This window comes from Montipora capricornis, chromosome 12, assembly GCF_036669925.1.
Source record: "Montipora capricornis isolate CH-2021 chromosome 12, ASM3666992v2, whole genome shotgun sequence".
In the NCBI taxonomy this organism is placed as follows: Eukaryota; Metazoa; Cnidaria; class Anthozoa; order Scleractinia; family Acroporidae; genus Montipora; species Montipora capricornis.
In genome coordinates this window covers 41,053,445-41,073,444 of record NC_090894.1, presented here as the reverse complement: position 1 = coordinate 41,073,444, position 20,000 = coordinate 41,053,445, and the positions used below count along the sequence as shown (strand labels likewise).

Genomic DNA, 20,000 nt, shown 5'->3' with positions numbered 1-20,000 from the left:
ATACTCCGCATAACATCAAGGCGCTGCCTCGAACACTTCAAATTGTCTGCATATGGAATTATTTTTGGTACAAATGAACTATTTTGTTTATTGCTGTTATTAAGTTTTTAAGCACTAAAAGACTCGTATGGTGGTCCTCAGATCCTCGAACCCTAGTAAAAGGCAAATCACCCACGCTTCGCCTACCATGTCATAACTGACTAGAGACTGTCCCTACCCGATGGATGGTATGCGGGAAGAGATAACTATAAACTGGTGGGTGTATTTACAGGAAACATCTTTGTTAAGTAAAGAGAAGAAGTAATTTAGATTTGGTTTGGAGGCTAACGGCAAAAGGAATGCTTCGAATTGTCATAAATTGTTCGATACCCGTAATACCGTTTGAATTAGATCTCTGAGCTAGACGTCTAACGAATTTGACGTTTAATTCAATTGGGCGTCAGAAATCCCCAAGTGACAACAGCAACGTCAGCGGAAACTTATTTTCACTTGTGAAATTAACATAGTTTGCGCTGTCGCAAGTATTTTGCTACTCTTCCATCACCTTTTAATGGAAAAATAAACGTACAAGAGGGATAAATTACATAATCACAAACATCAGGGCCATACACGCGGTCATTTTCAAATATTTTCGTAGTAGGATATTTCTCCCCACAAATGCCTGCTTATCTGAAATACATACAGATAATGATTTCAAGTATAACTTTAAGTAAACCTTACCTCTTTGCTCGGAGGGTCTTCTTTTTTTGCTCTTATTACGTCATAAAAACACTTTCCAACACTGTAAATAATATTGAAGGGCACCGGTATCGGGTCATAGACGCTGTATGCCTCAATTGTGATTGCTTTTTTATATGCCCACTCCTTTGACGAGTTTTCCTATATAGAGAAACAAAATATAAACTAATTTGCAGTAATTATATGTTAAGAAGACATTATAAAGAAAACCTGGAGGGGAATATGATTCTTTTTTAACTTCTTGCAATACAGGAATCGACCACATTAATTGACACTGGCATGACAGTTGCAAATAAACAAAATCAAGGGGTTTTTCTTTTCCCGACCGGGCGTTTCTTGAGACAACACAGATTTAGTGCGCTCTCATCGATCAATAGTTACCTTTATTTGTTGATACGTCTGACAGAGCACGGATACCATCAAACTTTTGAGAAAAATTATTGCCAGAACGAGAAAGGCAGCGTATTGCAGCAGAGCAACAACTTCTGAAGGTGTATTCATAGACATCTCCACAGGATTGAATTTTGATAAGCCAACAATCAAAAATGAAAGGTGAATGCACATGGCCCACCAACTGTAAATGGAGAGTGCATTAAATTAGTATGGGTAATCAAATGGTGACACGTGAAATTAGAGAATAATTTCTCGCGCGTTTTGTCCAAATTCAAATAATTTCCCTCGCCTTAAGGCGAGGGAAATTATTTGATTTTGGACAAAACGCAAGTGAAATTATTCTCTGATTTCACGGGTATACCATTTGAGTAGCTATTAATAACATGGGTGACAAATTACTCCTTAATTTTCAAACCTGGACGCCATTTTAGCACTATATGAAAAGTTGCCATAGCAACAATGTAATTTCACATGTGAAATTAGAAATTAACGCTGTAATTTTGCGCCAAAATTAAGGAGTAATTTGTCACCCATGTTATAAGTCTGTAAAGAACCTTAAAGTTTTTGTTTTTATTCACATCAAGCAAAGGTTACTAACAAACGAAAGAGTGGGCTGAGGAAGCCACTGCATAATTTGTCAGGCTTAGAGATATATCTCCATGTCGAAAGATAACGTCACCATGGAGACCTTGTAGAAGCTTACAAACGTGTTTTAAATCTCCATGCCGGCAATTGGTTACATCCACATAATTATTCAAAGGAGACATGTTTCAAAGCGGCTTAATTAAAGGAGTTCTGTTGCTAAAGACTTACCAAGAAATTCCAGATTCTTCGCATGCACTGAAACCAAGAAAACAATACAATGTAGTCCGTAAGTCTTGCTGACCAAATAATGAGTTACCGAAACCGCGCAGTGATTGGTTTAGAAATCTCGCGCCAGTTTATCAGCCAATGAAAACGAAAACCATGACCAATCGCAACTTGCAAGCGCGATTTTTCAGGCTCTTTCAGCAAGTTACACGGAATTACTACGAATTCGGGTTAGTTCATTTTACTGTTTGCACCTTCTGTGACTGGTCGAAGTAAGAACTTTGGTATTTGTTTTACGACACTTAATGGAAAAGCGCTCCATATATCGTACACAACTTTATTGCCCTGTTTAAAACAAAAGAAACTGACTTCCAAAGAGTAAGGAAAACTAGAGCTTTTACATTGCCGGGTTACGAAATTAACTATAAGAAGATATTCTGAGCTTGAATGTCCTTTCACAAACCATCAATAGAAACGCTTCGGTTACTGTTCGTTTGGGAGATTCAAACCAAATTGGTTTTCTTGGATTTCTTTCCTGAATCATCACATAAAAGTTTGGCAACCTGGCCAAAAAAGGTCCGTACGTTTAAGGCAGGATTATAGTTATAGTTTTTTTTCCTTTAGATTTTTAAGTTTTGTGAGTAGTTAATATTTAATCATGAGCGGGGAAGGTGGTGAAAGGTAATTAATTAACAGGAAGATCTTCATGGCCGGTGTCCAATTAAAAATATCGGTAAATGAAATGAGCTGTAAAAACAGATGACAGTGCCGTATGAGTGGATCTTGGTCAGTTTACTTACTGGTACACTTCGAAGTGAATAGCGATCATATTAGCTACACCTAATGGCTTGTAACCGAAGCGAATGAAGGGGTCAGCGACTGCCACACCTCGAACTGAATGACGCGATAATGGATGTAGCAAAATTGTTTCGATTAGATCTCTCCAAAATGTCCAAACTTCACCTTGTGATTCCAAGTCTCAGTTCGGTAGACAAGCAAACCTCCTCTTCATAATTATATCATTGCGTTATATACAACTATTCATGTGATGCGTGTGATACAAATTGTTAGATTCAATTCCCGACAGCTCTTTTAGCTAAGCATAAATATTCTGCAAGTTGTAAACACATCGGCCCAGTTATTCAAAAGCTGATTAGCACAAATCCGCGGTTAAATACAAACACAGGCTTGAATGTTTTCCCGTCAAAAACGCCTTAACCTTAATTTTGTTGGAGGATAAAATCTTTTCGAAACTTTTTATGATCAGAAAATAGACCGCAATTCAAGTTTCCCGCAATCCAGCATTAGCTCAATCCGGCTTTGAACAACTGGGCCTTGAAAGTTAACAAGCCATTAACTTGATTCGATATTACGATGTTTGACATAACCCACCCACCAGTGCTTTCCCTAACATTTCAGGTCACAAGTAACTTGGGGCTCAAACCACGAAAAGTCCTTAGTCATAGTAGTAGTAGTAGTAGTAGTAGTAGTAGTAGTAGTAGTAGTAGTAGTAGTAGTAGTAGTAGTGGTGGTGGTGGTGGTGGTGGTGGTGGTGGTGGTGGTGGTAGTAGCAGTAGTAGTAGTAGTAGAAGTCTTTTTTAAGAAATCAGTCACAACATGCGTGTGGCTTTACAATCAATGACAAAGCTAAGCTCAAATGTGTAACAATAATGGAGAATATTAAGAAATAAATTTTAAAAGACATCTATTTACAAAGGCCCCTTTGAAGCGATCAGTTTTCACTTTAGGAAGCATAAAGTCATGACCCCTTTCTCTAAGGACCCTATAACGTTTGGGAGGGAGCAAGTTATACAATGCATGTGACATTGTAAGGAGTAAGTCGAAAATGCATTTCACTTACCCGCCAGTTCCATTGTTGGTGTCTTCAGTAAAGGATTTCTTGGCGACGTATACTTTTGTTATTGCAAAGGAAAAAGCCAAGATGGCGAGAGCAAAATGCGCAAGCACAACGCGAATGTCGCCCAGGATGTTAATCAAGGCTATTTGAATGGTTCCAACTCCCTTAAATTGCTGCATTACGTGACCAAAAGCTCTGTACGAGAGGCCAAGGACGTTGATGCCATAAAGATAGTTGGCGAAAACAAGAGCGCGGTTATTCCTTACTTGTCCCGAGAACACGATGGCATACACCCTTAGTATGAGTATTGCAAAATACACGAGGAGCACGAGGAAGTCTATCTTATGCCAGACGTCACTAAAATTTGGGGAAAAAATACTTTAGTACCTTTGTAGGAATTCAATTGGAAGGATTCATATGTCAAGATTATGGTAGCCACGGCAGCACAGGAGTCGACACGGCTATTTTTCTTATAATATTTTAATGTTTGTTATGGGCTCTTGACAGTTGACGACCCTTCCACCAATAGGCCAGTTTCGTATCCTAACGGTTGGCTTGGATCGAGCATGAAAAGGAGGCTGATGAGGGCGATTCTTTTTCACATGAAAATTATCTGCCCCGCATTAGCCTCTATTTCATGCTAGATCCAGTCTAACAGTGAGAATACGAAACTGGCCTATTAAGCAAAATTACCTATAAAAGTTAATCACCCAATGTAGGTTAAACCAAAAACAAATTTTAAAAAGACTCAATTTACCACACATTCTGAGTGTAGTTTGTAAGACATTAGGGACCTTTAGGTCGGAGGACGAGTTTTCCGTTCTGAGCACGCGCACTTCGAAAAATGTCGGTCTCCAAACCTTATGCGCATGCTCAGTGCTCCGGTCTAAAGGTCCCTTATTATTAAAACAGTTTGAGGGACTACCACAAGACAGTTCTCCAAATTTGTACATACTACCTGCAACGACAAGGGCAATAACTAATTTAACGAGGACGTAGAAAAAAATGGCTTCAGTAAGAAAAAAAACATGCGGATAAGTTTGATCGTCTGGCCTGAGAAGGAAGTATTGTTTTAACTAACACTTTGACAACCTGACAGAAAGAACTTTCTCAGAGTAGCGTTTTCATTTCATTAGCTTATATCATGAAAGGTGCTCGTAATGACCTTACCTGGCCTTAGCTGGATGGATGGTAAAATTTCAAATATTAATAATTATAATAATAATAATAAGAAGAAGAAGAAGAAGAAGACGAAGAAGAAGAAGAATGATAATGATAATAATAATTAAAAATAATACTACTAATAATAATAATAATAATAATAATAATAAATGGTTCTCAAGTAATCTGAAAGGAGAAACAGAGGGATGACTTGTCGCAGCTCAAGACCAGTCAATAAACACCAGAAACTACCAGAAAGTAATATGTGGCCAGAATGTGGAGAGCAAATGCAGAATGCGTTCACGACATGAAGAGACAGTGGACCATCTTGTATCTGGATGTGACGTATTAGCTAAAAGAGAATACATCTCCACGCACAATAAAGCTGCAGCATATCTCCATTGGAGCATTTGTAAAGGTCATGATATGGAGATTATGGACAAATGGTACTAACACGAGCCAGAGACTGTGAAGCACAAAAAAGAAAACAACATCACCATCGTGTGGTACATGCCAGTCAATACTGAGAGAACTATAACAGCGAACAGACCAGACATTGTCATTAAAGATTCAGTGAATTCCACCTGCAAACTGATTGATATCACTGTTCCATCAGATAAAAACATCGCACTGAAGGAAATCGAAAAGAAAAGCAAGTACAAAGACCTAGAACTAGAAATACAGAGAATGTGGCATGTGAAAACAGTAGTGATCAATGTGGTTGTTGGTGCGCTTGGTACGGTAAAGAAGGGGGTGGTAGAAAACATCAAGAAAGTATCAGATACAGCTACTCTGACAGAAATTCAAAAGATCTGCATGCTGGGATGCGCGAATCCTCAGAAAGGTGCTTAGTGTCTAAACAGAATGATTGACTTGAGTGACTGATGCCCCAGGTGCATGGTTTGCGCCCGGCTGACGCACAAAAAGAACACCAGCAAAGACTATGATAAAAGAGATAATAATAATAATAATAATAATAATAATAATAATAATAATAATAATAATAATAATAAAGAGAAATCTAAGCGCAGCTTGGATCGACGTTAGAAAGGCTTATGATACGGTTGATCATCGGTACCTGGTTGAAGTACTGGAAGTACATTGATTTCCAAACTGGTTGATTGCCACTATTAAGAACTTGTGCTGATGTTGGAATACTAGAGTTACCACACAAACAAAGAATGGCAACGAAACATCTAACACCATTTGTTTCGAAAGAGGGTTACCACAAGGGGATGCCTTGTGTCCCAGATTGTTCTCGCTGTGCTCAAATCTTTTGGCGTGGAAATTGCAGCGACAGAGGGGCACAAGATGTCGAAACCACCAACGAATGTACTGTAAATTGATCACTTAAACGTCAATGCCCAATCTGAAAGTAAACTCAGCTGCGTACTGAACAACACCAACAGTTGCATGAATGATATTGCTTTACAGCTAAACCCTAGAGGTGCAATGTAATCCACGTGAAACGAGGTGAGGTAAAACAAGAGATCCCTGGAAAAAAAAGTCAGCGATACAGTGGTGGTACAACCCATGGAAAAAGATTCACAGTACAATTTCCTTGGAATTCTCGAGAATGTACGTCAGGAAGAGAAGAGAACGCTGGAGTGTGCTGGAAAGACATATCTACAACGTTTGTCACTCATTTGGTCCATTCCGCTATCAGATGCCCATCGTGAGGTTGCCTCTGATCAGTGTGCACTAGCGATCCTTAAGTACCCCATGTGGACGCAGCATTGGCTCCTGACAGAATTAAGAAGGATTGATCGGGAAGCGCGGAAAATCATTGTAACAAAAGGAAGAAAACACCCAGCGTCATCGACCGCCCTATTGTACGTGTCGAGAAAGAAAGGTTGACGTGGCCTGCAGTCAGTAGAGGGAGAGTACAAGGTCACGAAGATTAAGGCAGCAATGAAATTGTTCTCAAGCAGTGACCCTTGCATGATAATGGTGAGAGAGTTTGAAGAACGTTCTGCTGTTTTGGGATATCAGTCACTGATTACAGAGGCCCTGAGGTATAGTGAAGAACTTGGACTGACGCTGAGGCTTGCCTACCCGGAACCAAAGGTATGTGAAGCTGATGGAGAGGAGGTGCTGCGACAAAGGCAAAGTGACTGCTGAGACAGAACGTGTTAAAGCATGGCAGGGAAAGCTACATACATATATACAGCCAGATGGAATGATGATAGCATGAGCACTAAGAACTGCTTCTCATGGCTAGGCGAACGGACGTCATGCCCATCGTATGTTGTGGCCGGTAGGTATGAATTATACGAACAGCTCCTACCAACGAAGTTATTACAGCAAGTTAAGAAGATGAAGATGTCACAGTCAAGTGACGTGTCCTGTCGTATGTGTAACAAGCCACCAAAAAGCGTAGCTCGCGTGTTATCGGGATGCTCACCACCAAGTATTTGCCAAGACACAACAATGTGCTGAAAGTGTTATGTTTTTAGCTGCTACGAGAGTTACAACTGGTCGAAAGTCTTCCTGCGTGGCATTCACCAATCAAGCCTAAACCAGAATACGCCTCGGAGGATGTCCAGGCATTGTGGGATCTACCAAAAGTTCAATTAATTTATACAAAGTATTTATTTTATAAGTTCTACATAACTCTTATTCACAGATTGCAATTCAGCTGTTGTTATGTATATAATTTTATTTGTAATATAAATTGTAAATTGCGACATGCATTAGTCATTCTAGTACCACAATGTAAATAATTTTCCAATACTTGCAAATTGGTTTTTATAACTTTTAGAAGTGTAACAATTTGTAGTCTCATGGGTTTTGCTGAGCTCCCCACGAGACTTTATTCTCCTGGCATAATGTTCAATAAACTGCTCCCATAATAATAATAGTAATAATAATAAGAGAGAAGGAAGATGAAAAAGTGGTAAAGGACCAAGATCTTAAGAGAGAAGTGGCCGGGAAAAATGTGGGGAGTGAGGACAATGGTTGTTCCAGAGGTAGTGGGAGCACTGGGATCTTTACCACTGAGATTGAACGACAACATGAGAAGCATTGAGGTAGGCGTTCTAGTTGAACTGATCCAGAGAAGAGCATTTTAAGGTCGGCAAGAATTCTTAAGAAGGTGCTGGAGATGTAGAGAAGAAAAGAAAACAAACAGGGGGTGTTTCGTGGCTTTCCAAAGCAACTTGTTGTTGCCCGGTGCCAACGAAAGAACCAGCTCCCATACCAGCAATAACTGTGGGAATAATAATAATGATGATGATGATAATTATAATAATGTTCCTTAATGAGTATGTTGTCTTCAGCCCAATACTGAACAAGGATAAAGTGAATAAACAAAAATTAAAATAAACATGCTGCTACGATCTAATTTACTGTAGTGTCCCGGTTTGACCAGTTTAGAAGAGAGCAAATAAGGACGGAACGGGAATCAAAGCAACAAAATGGTGGGACTTGACGAACCCAACTTTTAATTGTTTACGTCTTTTACGCTTAAAATTTTAAACAATGACCTGTTAACCACAAGAAATTTTAAACTGAACAGACAGAAACCCTGAGGAAACAGTACAAACAGAACTGAAGAAGCAGACAGCTGAACGACTAAGACGTCAACAATTTTATTTCCGAAAAGAAAAATGAAAACTAAGAAAAAGACTCCAGTGACCTGGACTTGTTTTTCTGATGGGCAAAATCTGTAAACGAGACGAGAACTCTTAAAAAGGTACCATACGTCAACGTTACAAAGTTTAGACCATTTATTAAGAAAAAAAGGGAAACAATACAATACACTTAAGGACAGAGTTCTCAAAGGCAAGAAAAGCTCTGTCTCCACAAGGCGTCTGGTGTTTTCAATCGTTAGTTCGCCTTTCAATAAAAGAAATTGTTGTCAGCACAATGCAAAGCCCAAGAATTGAGGTTGTCATCACTTGCCACTCGTCATTTCATTTTATCCAATCAAATAAGAAAATTTGAATGATTTCGTTTGCGTTGTTTTCGTCTAGTGTCAACTAGTAATGACATTACAGCTGCCCCCAGTTGTTCGCAGAATTCAGTGTGTTCAGCGCCCACGTAAAGGAATGGCCGTTTATAAACGGAGCAATTGATGTTGAAGCGTGGAGAAAACAAATCAGTACCGAATATGAAAAGGACAGTGTGAGTAGACGGTTTGATCATGGCGGACACTATGGTGTACAAGTTGAAACAGAAACTAAAGGAAACGCAGGGTCAACTTTTACTTCAATGTGGCCACCTTTTTGTAAAATGTAACATATTGCAAGGGATGAAGTCTTTTAGTCTTTTACCGCAACGTGGCCATTGTTAGATACTGCAAGGGATAAAGTCTTGAGTAACGTTAATAACCACTGTTGCCAGAAATCTCTGAGCGGGCAATATTGCAAAATCTATGACGTCAGGGGGTAACAGTGCACTGTTACCCGCAAATGTTGCCATTGCCATTGCACTTTTTTTGCGCTATTGCCGGTTTTCACTTGAAGTCACAACCCTCTCCAAATATGGGCATCCGCCATAGTTGTGTCCCTCGGTCCGCGAAATTTATGGTAATCGTAAGTCATCTTTATCGACCTCTCTTGGTTTTTGTGGAATTTTTCGCTTCTATCATGGATTTAGCGGAAGATAAAGCTGAAGAGAACTTGAAGACCCTTTTGTTTAATATTCCTGTGTTGTCAGAGTACGCTAAAGCTTTAGACAAGCAAGTAAAGAGACGATAACTCGAAAATATATCAGTCGTAGGAGTTGACCCTGTCAGTATTCCTAGTGAGCAGTTTGATCCCGAGTGTTTGCCCCCAAATAGAATCAGCTGATTTGCTGGATATCTCGTCTTGGAGACAAGCAATTAAAAGCCTACAAGAGCTTGGAAGCGTTTAATCAGATGGTTTCTGGGTTCGTAACTTCTGTAAGAGGGTGCAAGATTTCCAATAAGCATGTGGTGGTCGCAAAAGTGCGGCACTCTCAACGAATGAATGACCCGCTGGTGAACATTTGGATAATCGCCGACAGTGATGGAACCATTCTGTCCATTCACTGTTTAGGCTGCAAAGCTGGGCTCGCTGAGTCATGTTCTCACATCGCCAGTGTTTTATTTTACATTGAACCTTGGAGACGAATCAATTAGCTTGCACACAAGTAAAGTTTACATGGCTTCTACCCACTTTCGTGAATGAGGTGCCCTATGCTAGGGTTCGAAATATTGACTTTTCTTCGGCGAAAAAGCTGAAGGAAAACCTAGATGCAAAAATCGATTGTTTGACTGAGAGTAACATCGAAGGTGTGTTTTCACATCAGCAGGGTCAAGCAGAAACGGGACGCCCCAACGTTCTTTCCCCATCACAAGCGGAGATGACGTCTCTCTTTGAGAAATTAAATAACTGCAAATTAAAGCCAGTAACTCAGAGTTTAACTGCCAAATATGCTGATCATTTCATAGCTAAAAGTAGGACTGTCCCAGTTGTTTCTAACCTGTTCGAGACAGAGAATCTTGATCTGGATTATCATGAACTATTGCAAAAATGTGCAGAAGTTAAGCTGGATATTTCACGAGAAAACACTGAGCTGGTAGAGAAAGACACAAGGGCTCAGGCAAAGACCTCAGGATTATTTCGTCATCGTGCCGGGAGAATTGGCGCCTCTGCCAGTGGGGCTGCTTTTTGCAGTAACTTTTCACAACCCCCTCAGGCACTGATAAAAACTATTTGTTACCCAAATGTTTATAAGGTGAACACTAAAGCTACACGACATGGGTGCAAACATGAGGATGATGCTATTCGTGCATATGAAAATGAAATGAAAAAAACCCATTGTAACTTTACACTTACCCGATGTGGTCTCTTCATCAATGAGAAACATCCCTTTCTACATGCCACACCAGACTTTCTGACATCATATGACTGCTGTGGGCTTGGTTGCGGGGATAATGACTGGTCCCTCGGGAAACAGTTAATTTTTTCCCGAGAATCTCAATGTTTCTCTAGGATAAGGACTATAAACCGTAGGCCCCGTCTCACAAATATCTTCCATGTTTATAAGTTCTCTGTGGGACGTTAAAGAACACAATTCGAGAAGAGAAGAGGATGAAGTTCCCGGTGTTGTGGCTGTCCTCTGTGAGTGAGTATGTTCTTTCCAGCAAAAGTGGCCGGATTGGCGTAATGTCTCTAAAAAGGCTTGTGGTGTATGAGGCCACCAAAGCAAAAACAGCCATGAGTCAAAAGGACTTTGCCGAGTGCTGGGACATGTAGATTTAGATGTTCTCTGGCCGAAACATTGAGATTCGAGGGAAAAAAATTAACTGTTTCCCGAGGGACCAGTCATTACGTGTTTAATGTTGTATGCATGATTTAATGTCATGCTTTACTTAGACGTCCTTGGTCTGGATTATATAATCGCAGTTATAGGATTGAATGACCAAATGAATAGTTAGAAACTAAACAGGAAGTGTTAAAATCTGACCGGATGAAGGAACTGAAACTGTGTCACGGTATTACTAAAGACAGGTGCAGCGAGTGAAAATTTTTTGGGGAACACTCTTCTGGTAACAAAATTAGAATTCGGAAATGTTGAGAGTATCCCAAACAATGCAGCTACCCGTGACATGGTTTTGCATGTTTACAAGTTTCCTATGTTGCGATAATTTACTCAAAAGTTTACTAACATTTTCAAAGAACTGAAAGTGTCTGTCTCAAAAATCCAGCAAAAATATGATAATAGCTTGTGGCCTTTTTCTTTAATCCAAAGTCGTGTTCAACATTGGTTTTTCACGATTACGAGAACGTGGACGACCGGAAGTGAAATTTTCGATTAAGGATAAACTGCGCATGCTTGTAAGTTTGTTTTCGTCCTCGTGCTTTCGTCGACGACGAGAAAAGTGCAGCGAAGTCGTTGTTGTGAGAACGTAAGTTTTTCCTTTGAATTTATAGCCAAATAGAGTATTATTCCAAAGCATTTAATTGCTAAATGTATCAATAAATATTCGTAGAAGCAAATGTGTGAATTTAAGCGCTTTGAGTTGAAATTATCATTAGATACAAGCTTTTTTGTTTCTACTTCTGAAGAGGTGATGGCAGCCGAAGGAGCGGGAAAACCTCAGTGAGTAAATCAAGCTTTTGTTACTTGTCTCCTTGGTGAAATTGCATAGTTTAGTCGGTGATTTTCTTATTGCTCTTTTAGTGAATGATTTCGTTTACTCACAGTCATATGTTCTATCGGACTTTTAATAGTTAAGCCACAGACTATTAAAAGAAACTATTTTGGAAACGGTACGTCTATATCTGCAGCAGAATGTAGTTATCGCACAGCTCAGTGAGTCCTCAGTTTTTATTAAGTCAATGAATTCCTTTCTGTTGTGGAATTCCTATAGTCCGAAATTTCCTTTTCTCTTTTCTAAATCTGTAAATGCTTTCAACTTATCATAAATTTTCGCTGTGAAATTAAAGATTTATACTTTTAGTTGTTTGTAAATGTAATTTATTGACTTTTTTGTTGATTGGCTGCATAGTCGGCACCCATTGACATTTTAGGCAGCATTTCTTTGGTATGATACAGATCAATGATCCAAGGTCAGTCAGATCATGGAGCATCAAATGGAACCATAGGGTAAACAAGAACTCTCCAAAGAAAACATTTATGAAGATGTCGTTGTCGTCTTCGGCCAGGATGCTTAAGTCTTATTTTTCCCGCCAACAACATTCTCGCTCCAGTCTCTTTGACACGTCTACGTCATTTTGTCGTAGTCGTTCTCGTAATCGTCGAGCATGCTTAAGGTCCCTATTTCCAAACAACCTCTTCAGGACAGAATACTGTTACGAGCTTTTAAATGTTAATGTTTGGATCAACAACGATCGTTTGCCTTGTAAATACTTTAAGAATCACTAATGTTTTTCTTCAATCGTTTTCTAACAGCACCTGCTGGTTGTACACTGAGTCTTTCAATTTCTCAACAGTAATTTGTGTCTGACAAATCGTTTCTCGAAGGTTTGTCAATTGACAAATCGTTTCCCAAATGAAATCGTCCTGGGACTCTTAATCAAACCAAAGGATTATCCTTGTCATGAGATAATTTAGTCACTTTACGACCCCTTTGTGAAAAAACAGAATTAAGAAAAAGGCAGACAAAAGCTTTCTCTTACTTTTCGGATAGCTGCTCCAACGCTGGATTGCACGACGTGTAACTGTGACTTTCCGTGACAGATGACAAAATATTCTCAACAATAATGTTGAACCCCGTAAACGAAAATTAAATCCTTGATTGTGACGTTACGTTTCCATGTGCTACGCTCTCAGCTGTTTTCCGCACGACGTCATCATTACCCAAGAATTACTTGCGGGCATTTGGTGAGAAAACGTCATCATTATCCATTTATTCCGTGCGCGCCTAGTTCTGGCAAATCGAGATTTTTTCTGGTACACCAGATATGCAATACTACATCACTGTAACTCTATATAAGTGCAAGCTACAATGATGCCCAGAGGCAAAATCCCCGCGAGTGCAATGAATAGTTGAATGCGAGAGGTTGCTAAGCACAAAAGAAGCCTAAGATTCGGACTCGCAAAAATACAGTGCAACTCGCAAAATATCCACGCGTATAGTATGTTAAGCCATTCAATAAGATACGTATGTTCTTCTTGTTATACACTTTTAGATTACAATTTTACTACAATCAATCCAATTGGCTGCAATGTAATTTGCCAAATAAACTACAGGATTAAAACTAGGCGTTACCTGGAACGTGCGTTCCACAGTATTCTGCTTTCACGCAGAACATCATAGTAGTGATGAATTAGCATGAAATTGCAAACTTCTGCGTGAATTGCAGCACTGGACAAAGCACATTCAGAACTAATTGTATAAAGGGAAAATACGCTGATTTAAAATGAAAACGCACTATAAAAGGGGGCGCTTCACGCACTGCTTTTGTTCGAATTCGATTAATTATTCAAGATGATGATCAGCAAACAGCAACAGAGACGGAACCCGAAAATATATTTCTGGCGCAAAAAAAAGGACTGGGGATTTAAAAAAAGAACGACATATAACATTTTATGACATATTACGGACACATTGCCGTAAGGGGCTTTTTTATTGCACAAATTATCACAGAGCTCTCGGTTGCGTCCACGGTTGATTGATAAATCATTTGCATGTGCCTAAGGCACCACGCCTTTTATAGTGTGTCTTCGTGTTTAAAACAAAAAGTGTTATTAACATGGCCACACCGATAATACACTGACGTTTGTTATATCCGAGAAATATGAAGGAACAAGGTGGTTCAACTCAGTCGGGGCAAGATTCCCCCGATATAGCTCGCCCTGTTTCAGTTTGTGGTCTTACCTTAAGTAAATTTCAAGTGGCTTGCATACGCTGTTGCATGATGTCGCATGATGTCGTCCATCGCTAACTTTGTGTCTTCGTCTTTTTGCTGCTAATTGTTTGCTCTCAGCCAATGCACGACCCAAGAAGAAAGCAAGTACTAACCATTCAACTACACTGAAATCTAAGGTTGATGGAGATACGCAAATTGCCAAGTGTAGGAAAACGAGAGTGATGTAGCTTATTGTGTCAAAAACAAACTTCCAGAATGGAACTTCCAGATATTTAAAACGTTCTACAGTTTTCTCAATTTCGTCCCCTGCGAAATGAAAACAATTAAATCGCACTGTTATTTCTTTAACATCTGGGCTTATATTTATAGCAATATGGATTACAATATAAGGTGAAACCCATAAAATTAACTACTTAGGAACTGTTTAGGACCGAAGATGCGGAATTCCGTTTGTGATAATACAAGAACTTCTGAGGATTTAGGTAGTTTAAAGAGCATTATATGATTTATAGCCTCGATCCTGATACATGATCGCATATTCTAGATAGGTTTTAAGTCAGCTCCGTCAATTTGGCAACTTTCATGTTTTATTTAATTTATGACCTAGACGAAATAAAGATCACCACATCTGCTATTACAAAAGGCATCTGACAACGTAGCGAATTACCCGAATTGCTTTATTGCTTTATTATATTTCGTCGGAATAATGGGGTAACCCTAACACGCCACAATTATTCAAAAGGGCGGAGCCAGGAAATTTTGAAAATGAAAAAAATCGATTCCAAAATTCTTTTTTTCCTGAAACAAACCGTTCTTCATTTTGGGAAATTCCATAAAGAATTTGATTACAGAAATTATTTCCTTCGGGAGTTTAAGCAAAGACGATGGCTACAGCAACGAGAACGTCATTCCAAAATATACCTTAGCGCTATCGCAAGTATTTCGCGATTATTCTGTCTTGTTCACCTAGTACAATACGGGCAAATGATCCTGTAACTGGATGGCTAAGAACGGTTTTCAAAGTACAGATAGCAAATAAATGGTTCACTGGTGTATGCTCGCGTTGTCTCCAAACCTAAAATTTGTTAAGTTCACGTTGTTCTTTTGGGAAGTAAGGCAAAGAAATGCATGAGAATTCGTGCTGCACGTGCAGCACGATTATTTCTCCATTTTTAACCAATAACATTCTAGTTTTGTGGCTATGTCGTTGCCGAAGCCGTCGTCTTCAGTTTGATTAAAATCCCAAATCTTTCGAGGAGTAGATCTTCTCTTGTATGAAATGAAGCCATGAATGGACGCAAATGGATTACTGCGATTTTCATAATTTTGCGGAATTCATCTTCAAGCGACAACAGCCAAACTGCGATTTAGCTTCCATCAATCAAACTTCCGACACCAACCACAGATGACGGAATCAATGACGATGCGTGGCATAACTCACCAATTAGCATTATTACACATTGTAGTCACCATCTGTCTTCTCATTGGGTAAAAGCCTACAGTTAATTCTGGGAAACAGCGAAAACACTTACCTCGACCTTGATTATTCCGGCTGAGGTTGATAACCCTAACCGAGACCTTGATTATTCCGCATATCACAAAAACCTCATCCAATAATTGTTTATAATTGGTTCCCACGGTACATTCGACGCCGATGGAAAGCGATGGAATCTGCATACGAATCTTTTTATTGAAGGGTTTCTAAAAACGTATCATAATGTTGTTCGAAATGTGAACTAAATAAAAACTCCAATTCACTTTCCGGAGGTGGAGTCGATCTTCCCAGCTATGTTCGGGAATTTGATTGATGGAAGCCGAAATGCAGTTTGGTGCTTAGCGCTTCAAGGTAAGATTCCGTAGAATTATGAAAATCTCAGTAAAGATCCGCGGTGAATCAGTTAAATAAACTATTAGTTATAATTTAAAACTTGTCGGTTTTTTTCTTCACATTTATGTCCTTGTCATACGTGACATTTACACCTGCATTCAGATACCTTTTCGACCGTACCACTTTCGCTGCATCTCTTCGTGTACGACTGGATGAGTGAAGAACTGCGTCAACAACAAAAGTGATAATTATCATACGTGATTATAGCATGAACGTAAAAGACAAAGTTAACAGTAAGAAACCAAACACAGTTGCCCAAAGGGTTAGCTTGCTTATTCTGGTCTCTTAAAATTGAAATCCGATTGGCCAGGAGGACCCGAATTTGGAAATCGGTGAGTGTTAGGGTTAGGGTAGGACGAAATTTTTATCGTCGAAGTGCTAATGAGTCAGCCAAATTACGAGAATTAATTAGAAGTGTCAAAATGGTCTATGCCCTTCTCTTTGCCGTTACAGACGGAAAAAAGTTTTCCTGCATTCCATTTCTAAATAATAATGGGATTTGTCCTTACATATATAACTAAATGGTTCCATTTTTTTTCTAAAATTTAATTTTAAAGGGCTCAGCTTTAACGTGTGGATCATTGACTGGCTTAACTACGTTTTCGAATTTGTAATACACCCGTTTGCTAATGCTTCACGTTTTTCTTAACGGTAAGTATACAAATGGGGAGGCGCAGTGGCCTCATGCATGGTTAGTGCGCTCGACTCCGAATCGAGTGGTCCGGGTTCGGGTCCTGTGGCCGGGGACATTGTGTTGTGTTCTTGGTCAAGACACTGTACTCTCACGGTGCCTCTCTCCACCCAGGTGTATAAATGGGTACCGGCGAATTTAATGCTGTGGGTAACCCTGCGATGGATTAGCATGCCATCCAGGGGCCGGTTGCTGAAAGCCTGGTTAGCGCTAACCGTTGGTTAAGAGGTATCAAAACTTATAGGTTTCCATGGGATTTAACGCTGGTTAGTGCTAGCCCATGCTTCGAGCAACCCAGCCCAGGGGGTAGTAGAAATACTCCAGTAACCAGAGATAAGCGCCGGCCTGATGGGCCTTCTAGGCTCATAGCAGACTTTACCTTAAATATACAAGTGCGAAAAAAGGGGTCCTCTTAAAATTAGACAGTACAATAAATTTCCTAGTTGTCATTGATAAATTCTTCAGAACCAACGTTTTGGGCAAATTACTTGATGTGGGTTTTAGATAATGAAAAGCCCTGGCCAAACTAGAGTGAGAGCTTATGAGAGTTGTAAAATTCTTTAAGAGCTCATGAGAGTCGATGAGAGTGATCGCGAGTTGGCCAAAAGAGAGAACCTAGGAAACACCCTGGGAAAACCCTTTCTGACGTAAATATGACGACTAGCCAGCCGGTATATTCAGCCTTGGTGTTGTCCTTTGTCACTGAATCCGTCGCTGACCGAAGTAACTGCTGACCTTATAAAACTCTCGCTCAAACTCTCAGGCGCGGCAAGACTATCCCCAACTCTCATGAAAAATTTGAGCAGGTTCAAATTCAAAGAGAAGTCTCGAGAGTAGGCCAGAGTGGATGAGAGTTCCTGGCCAAACGAGAGCGAGAGTTTCAACTCTCGTCAACTCTCGTCAACTCTCTACAACTCTCATCAACCCTCGCTCTCGTATGGCCAGGGCATAAATTCTTACGATAGGGCTATCTGCCAAGATTGTGTCCTCATGCAACCATAGTTAACCGAGGGACTGGTCATGAAACCTTAAAACTCTCAAAAGCGCGAACAATGTTGTCGCAATCCCGTGACAGTGCACAATCTTTTGTTTCCGCTGCGCACGGCTTCGCAGATTAGTTGCACATAATTTAATTGAAAGATTTCATTAGTTATTTTCTCGAAGAAGGTGAGTTTCGTGCACCGTCAAGGCCAAAAATACAGACAAAAACATGAAACAAAAGGACTTGTCCAGTTTCATAACCATGTCCATGCGTTAACTATGCTTCAACTGACCCGAAAACCCCTCGGTTACTTCAGTCTCCAGGCTCAAATGGTAGCTCATAATAGAATCTACCATGACCTATATGACCTTTATGACCTCAATGTAATTAAGGCACAAGAGCAAATAAGACAATTTGAATTCAACAATGACGAAATCTTTGGCAACAAAGACGAAGACAATGTTGTTGATGGAGGAGATTGTAACCACAATGAACGTCTTTGATTGGATTGTTGAGGTAGTGAAGATATTGGTGATGCCGAAGGGGTCTTGGCAATTACAGTAGTGGTGATAATGATGGTGCTAACGTGATAGTGGAAATGCAGATGGCGATAATTATGTCATAAAGTTAAGGCCACGGCCATGAATAGAAGGAAGAATGGATGAATGGATGGATGTTTTTTGCATGGATGGTCAAATTCTTTTTCTACCTTTTTTTGCTGACAATCAACAGCATCACCCATTATGTAATCTAGGATAAATTCTCCAAATTGTTCTCGATCTTTTTTTTTGGTCTCTGGTTTCATTGGATCCAGTAAATGGTAGATAAACTTTTCAACAGAGTCTGCTAGTTGATTAAACCTGTCGTAGTCGGGCCCCTTACTGTTCCCCTTTTTGCGTAGCCTGAAAATTACCTGCAAAGTAAGCGAAATATACTGATTAAACAGAATTTTAAATATTTGCGTGATAGCAATGCGATATCCGAGGATAGGGTAGAGTCGGCAATTTCCTTCTCGATGCCCGAGAGACAAAATGCTCACTACAAAACAGATCGCAACTAGATCTCTTAAGAGACTTTTTATATGTATCAAATCGGCCTTGGTCACACCTGTTAATGCAACCGAGAACGGAGAAAGATCCAAAGTTTAGAGTTAAACAGTTAAGTTAGATACTCCTGTGAAACTCCTAGAGAAAAAGAAAAATTGATGTCGTTGTAACCGATTACAAAACTTCCCTGAAGGTAACTGCAAATCCGATACAGATATAGATTATTAATCTCATCAATATTCATATTATTATGGATTATGTTATCATTATTATTGTTATTATAACGACGCTTCAAATTAACCCACTACTTCCTTTCCAGCAACAAAAATGGGGATTACAGAGTTCTTTTTTAGGATCATTTGAAGAAAACTATAGGGGTTTTTTACATGGTTATTCTGCTGCTGCGGTAACCTATTAAGACACACTTCTTGGCCCATTTTTGATACGCAATGGCTGTTGTCTCACATGCTACCATAACATAGCTGTTGGTGTTCAGTTTGTTGGAATTGTTGAAACTGGTTTGAGCCATCTCAAAATTGGTATCCATACCTCCATTGCCACTCTTAAATAATTGGGCTCACACTTTTGGAAGTTTCTTGGTGTAATTATCTTCTCGATTTCATCAAAATTGCCACCATCTATTTTTTCCATCATTTTTGTCTTCACTGACATTTTTGTCTTCACTGAAGAGAATAAAGGGAGAAAAGTCTTTTAACAATGATGATAACAATAGCAATGGTAATAATTAATTGATTGATTAATATAATTATCATTATTATTGGTAATATTTGTAGCTGTCGGGCAAAACAGTCATCGATGCTCCTGCTAATTTTCTTTATCTTAGTTGTCACCGAACAGCGTTCCACGGCAACGGGAAATCCATTAGAAAGGGAGAAATGATCCTCACTCCTATGTGGACAATTAAAGTAATTTTCTCTTTTCAGGTGTCGACAAGAGACAATTGCTTGTGTCCAGCTCAGTGCGAGGATTACTTCTCTCAACTATTCCTGGTTTGCATCCACGTGATAAGACGGCCATGTTGGTGTACAAAACAACAGAAAATCGCCCAAAAGGTTTTGCACAATAATAGAGCCAAAAGACTTTTTCGCTGTTGATCAGTACACCAAC

The 20,000-nt window shown here is 39.5% G+C and overlaps 1 protein-coding gene across 6 annotated transcripts in view; it reads right to left on the bottom strand.

Moving 5' to 3' along the window:
* Positions 1-20,000, bottom strand: part of LOC138027772 (short transient receptor potential channel 2-like) — a 66,495-nt gene that overhangs the window by 25,464 nt on the left and 21,031 nt on the right. For 5 of the 6 annotated variants that reach the window (XM_068875381.1, XM_068875384.1, XM_068875382.1 and 2 more), the window contains 8 exons: positions 19,422-19,555; positions 18,536-18,739; positions 16,260-16,317; positions 14,274-14,571; positions 3,803-4,156; positions 1,945-1,971; positions 1,120-1,312; positions 721-879 (listed from right to left, as the gene is read on the bottom strand). In XM_068875381.1, the coding sequence (XP_068731482.1) occupies positions 721-879; positions 1,120-1,312; positions 1,945-1,971; positions 3,803-4,156; positions 14,274-14,571; positions 16,260-16,317; positions 18,536-18,739; positions 19,422-19,555 (1,427 nt within the window). The remainder of the gene's footprint in view (positions 1-720; positions 880-1,119; positions 1,313-1,944; positions 1,972-3,802; positions 4,157-14,273; positions 14,572-16,259; positions 16,318-18,535; positions 18,740-19,421; positions 19,556-20,000) is intronic. The other variant, XM_068875386.1, reaches the window with a different exon arrangement.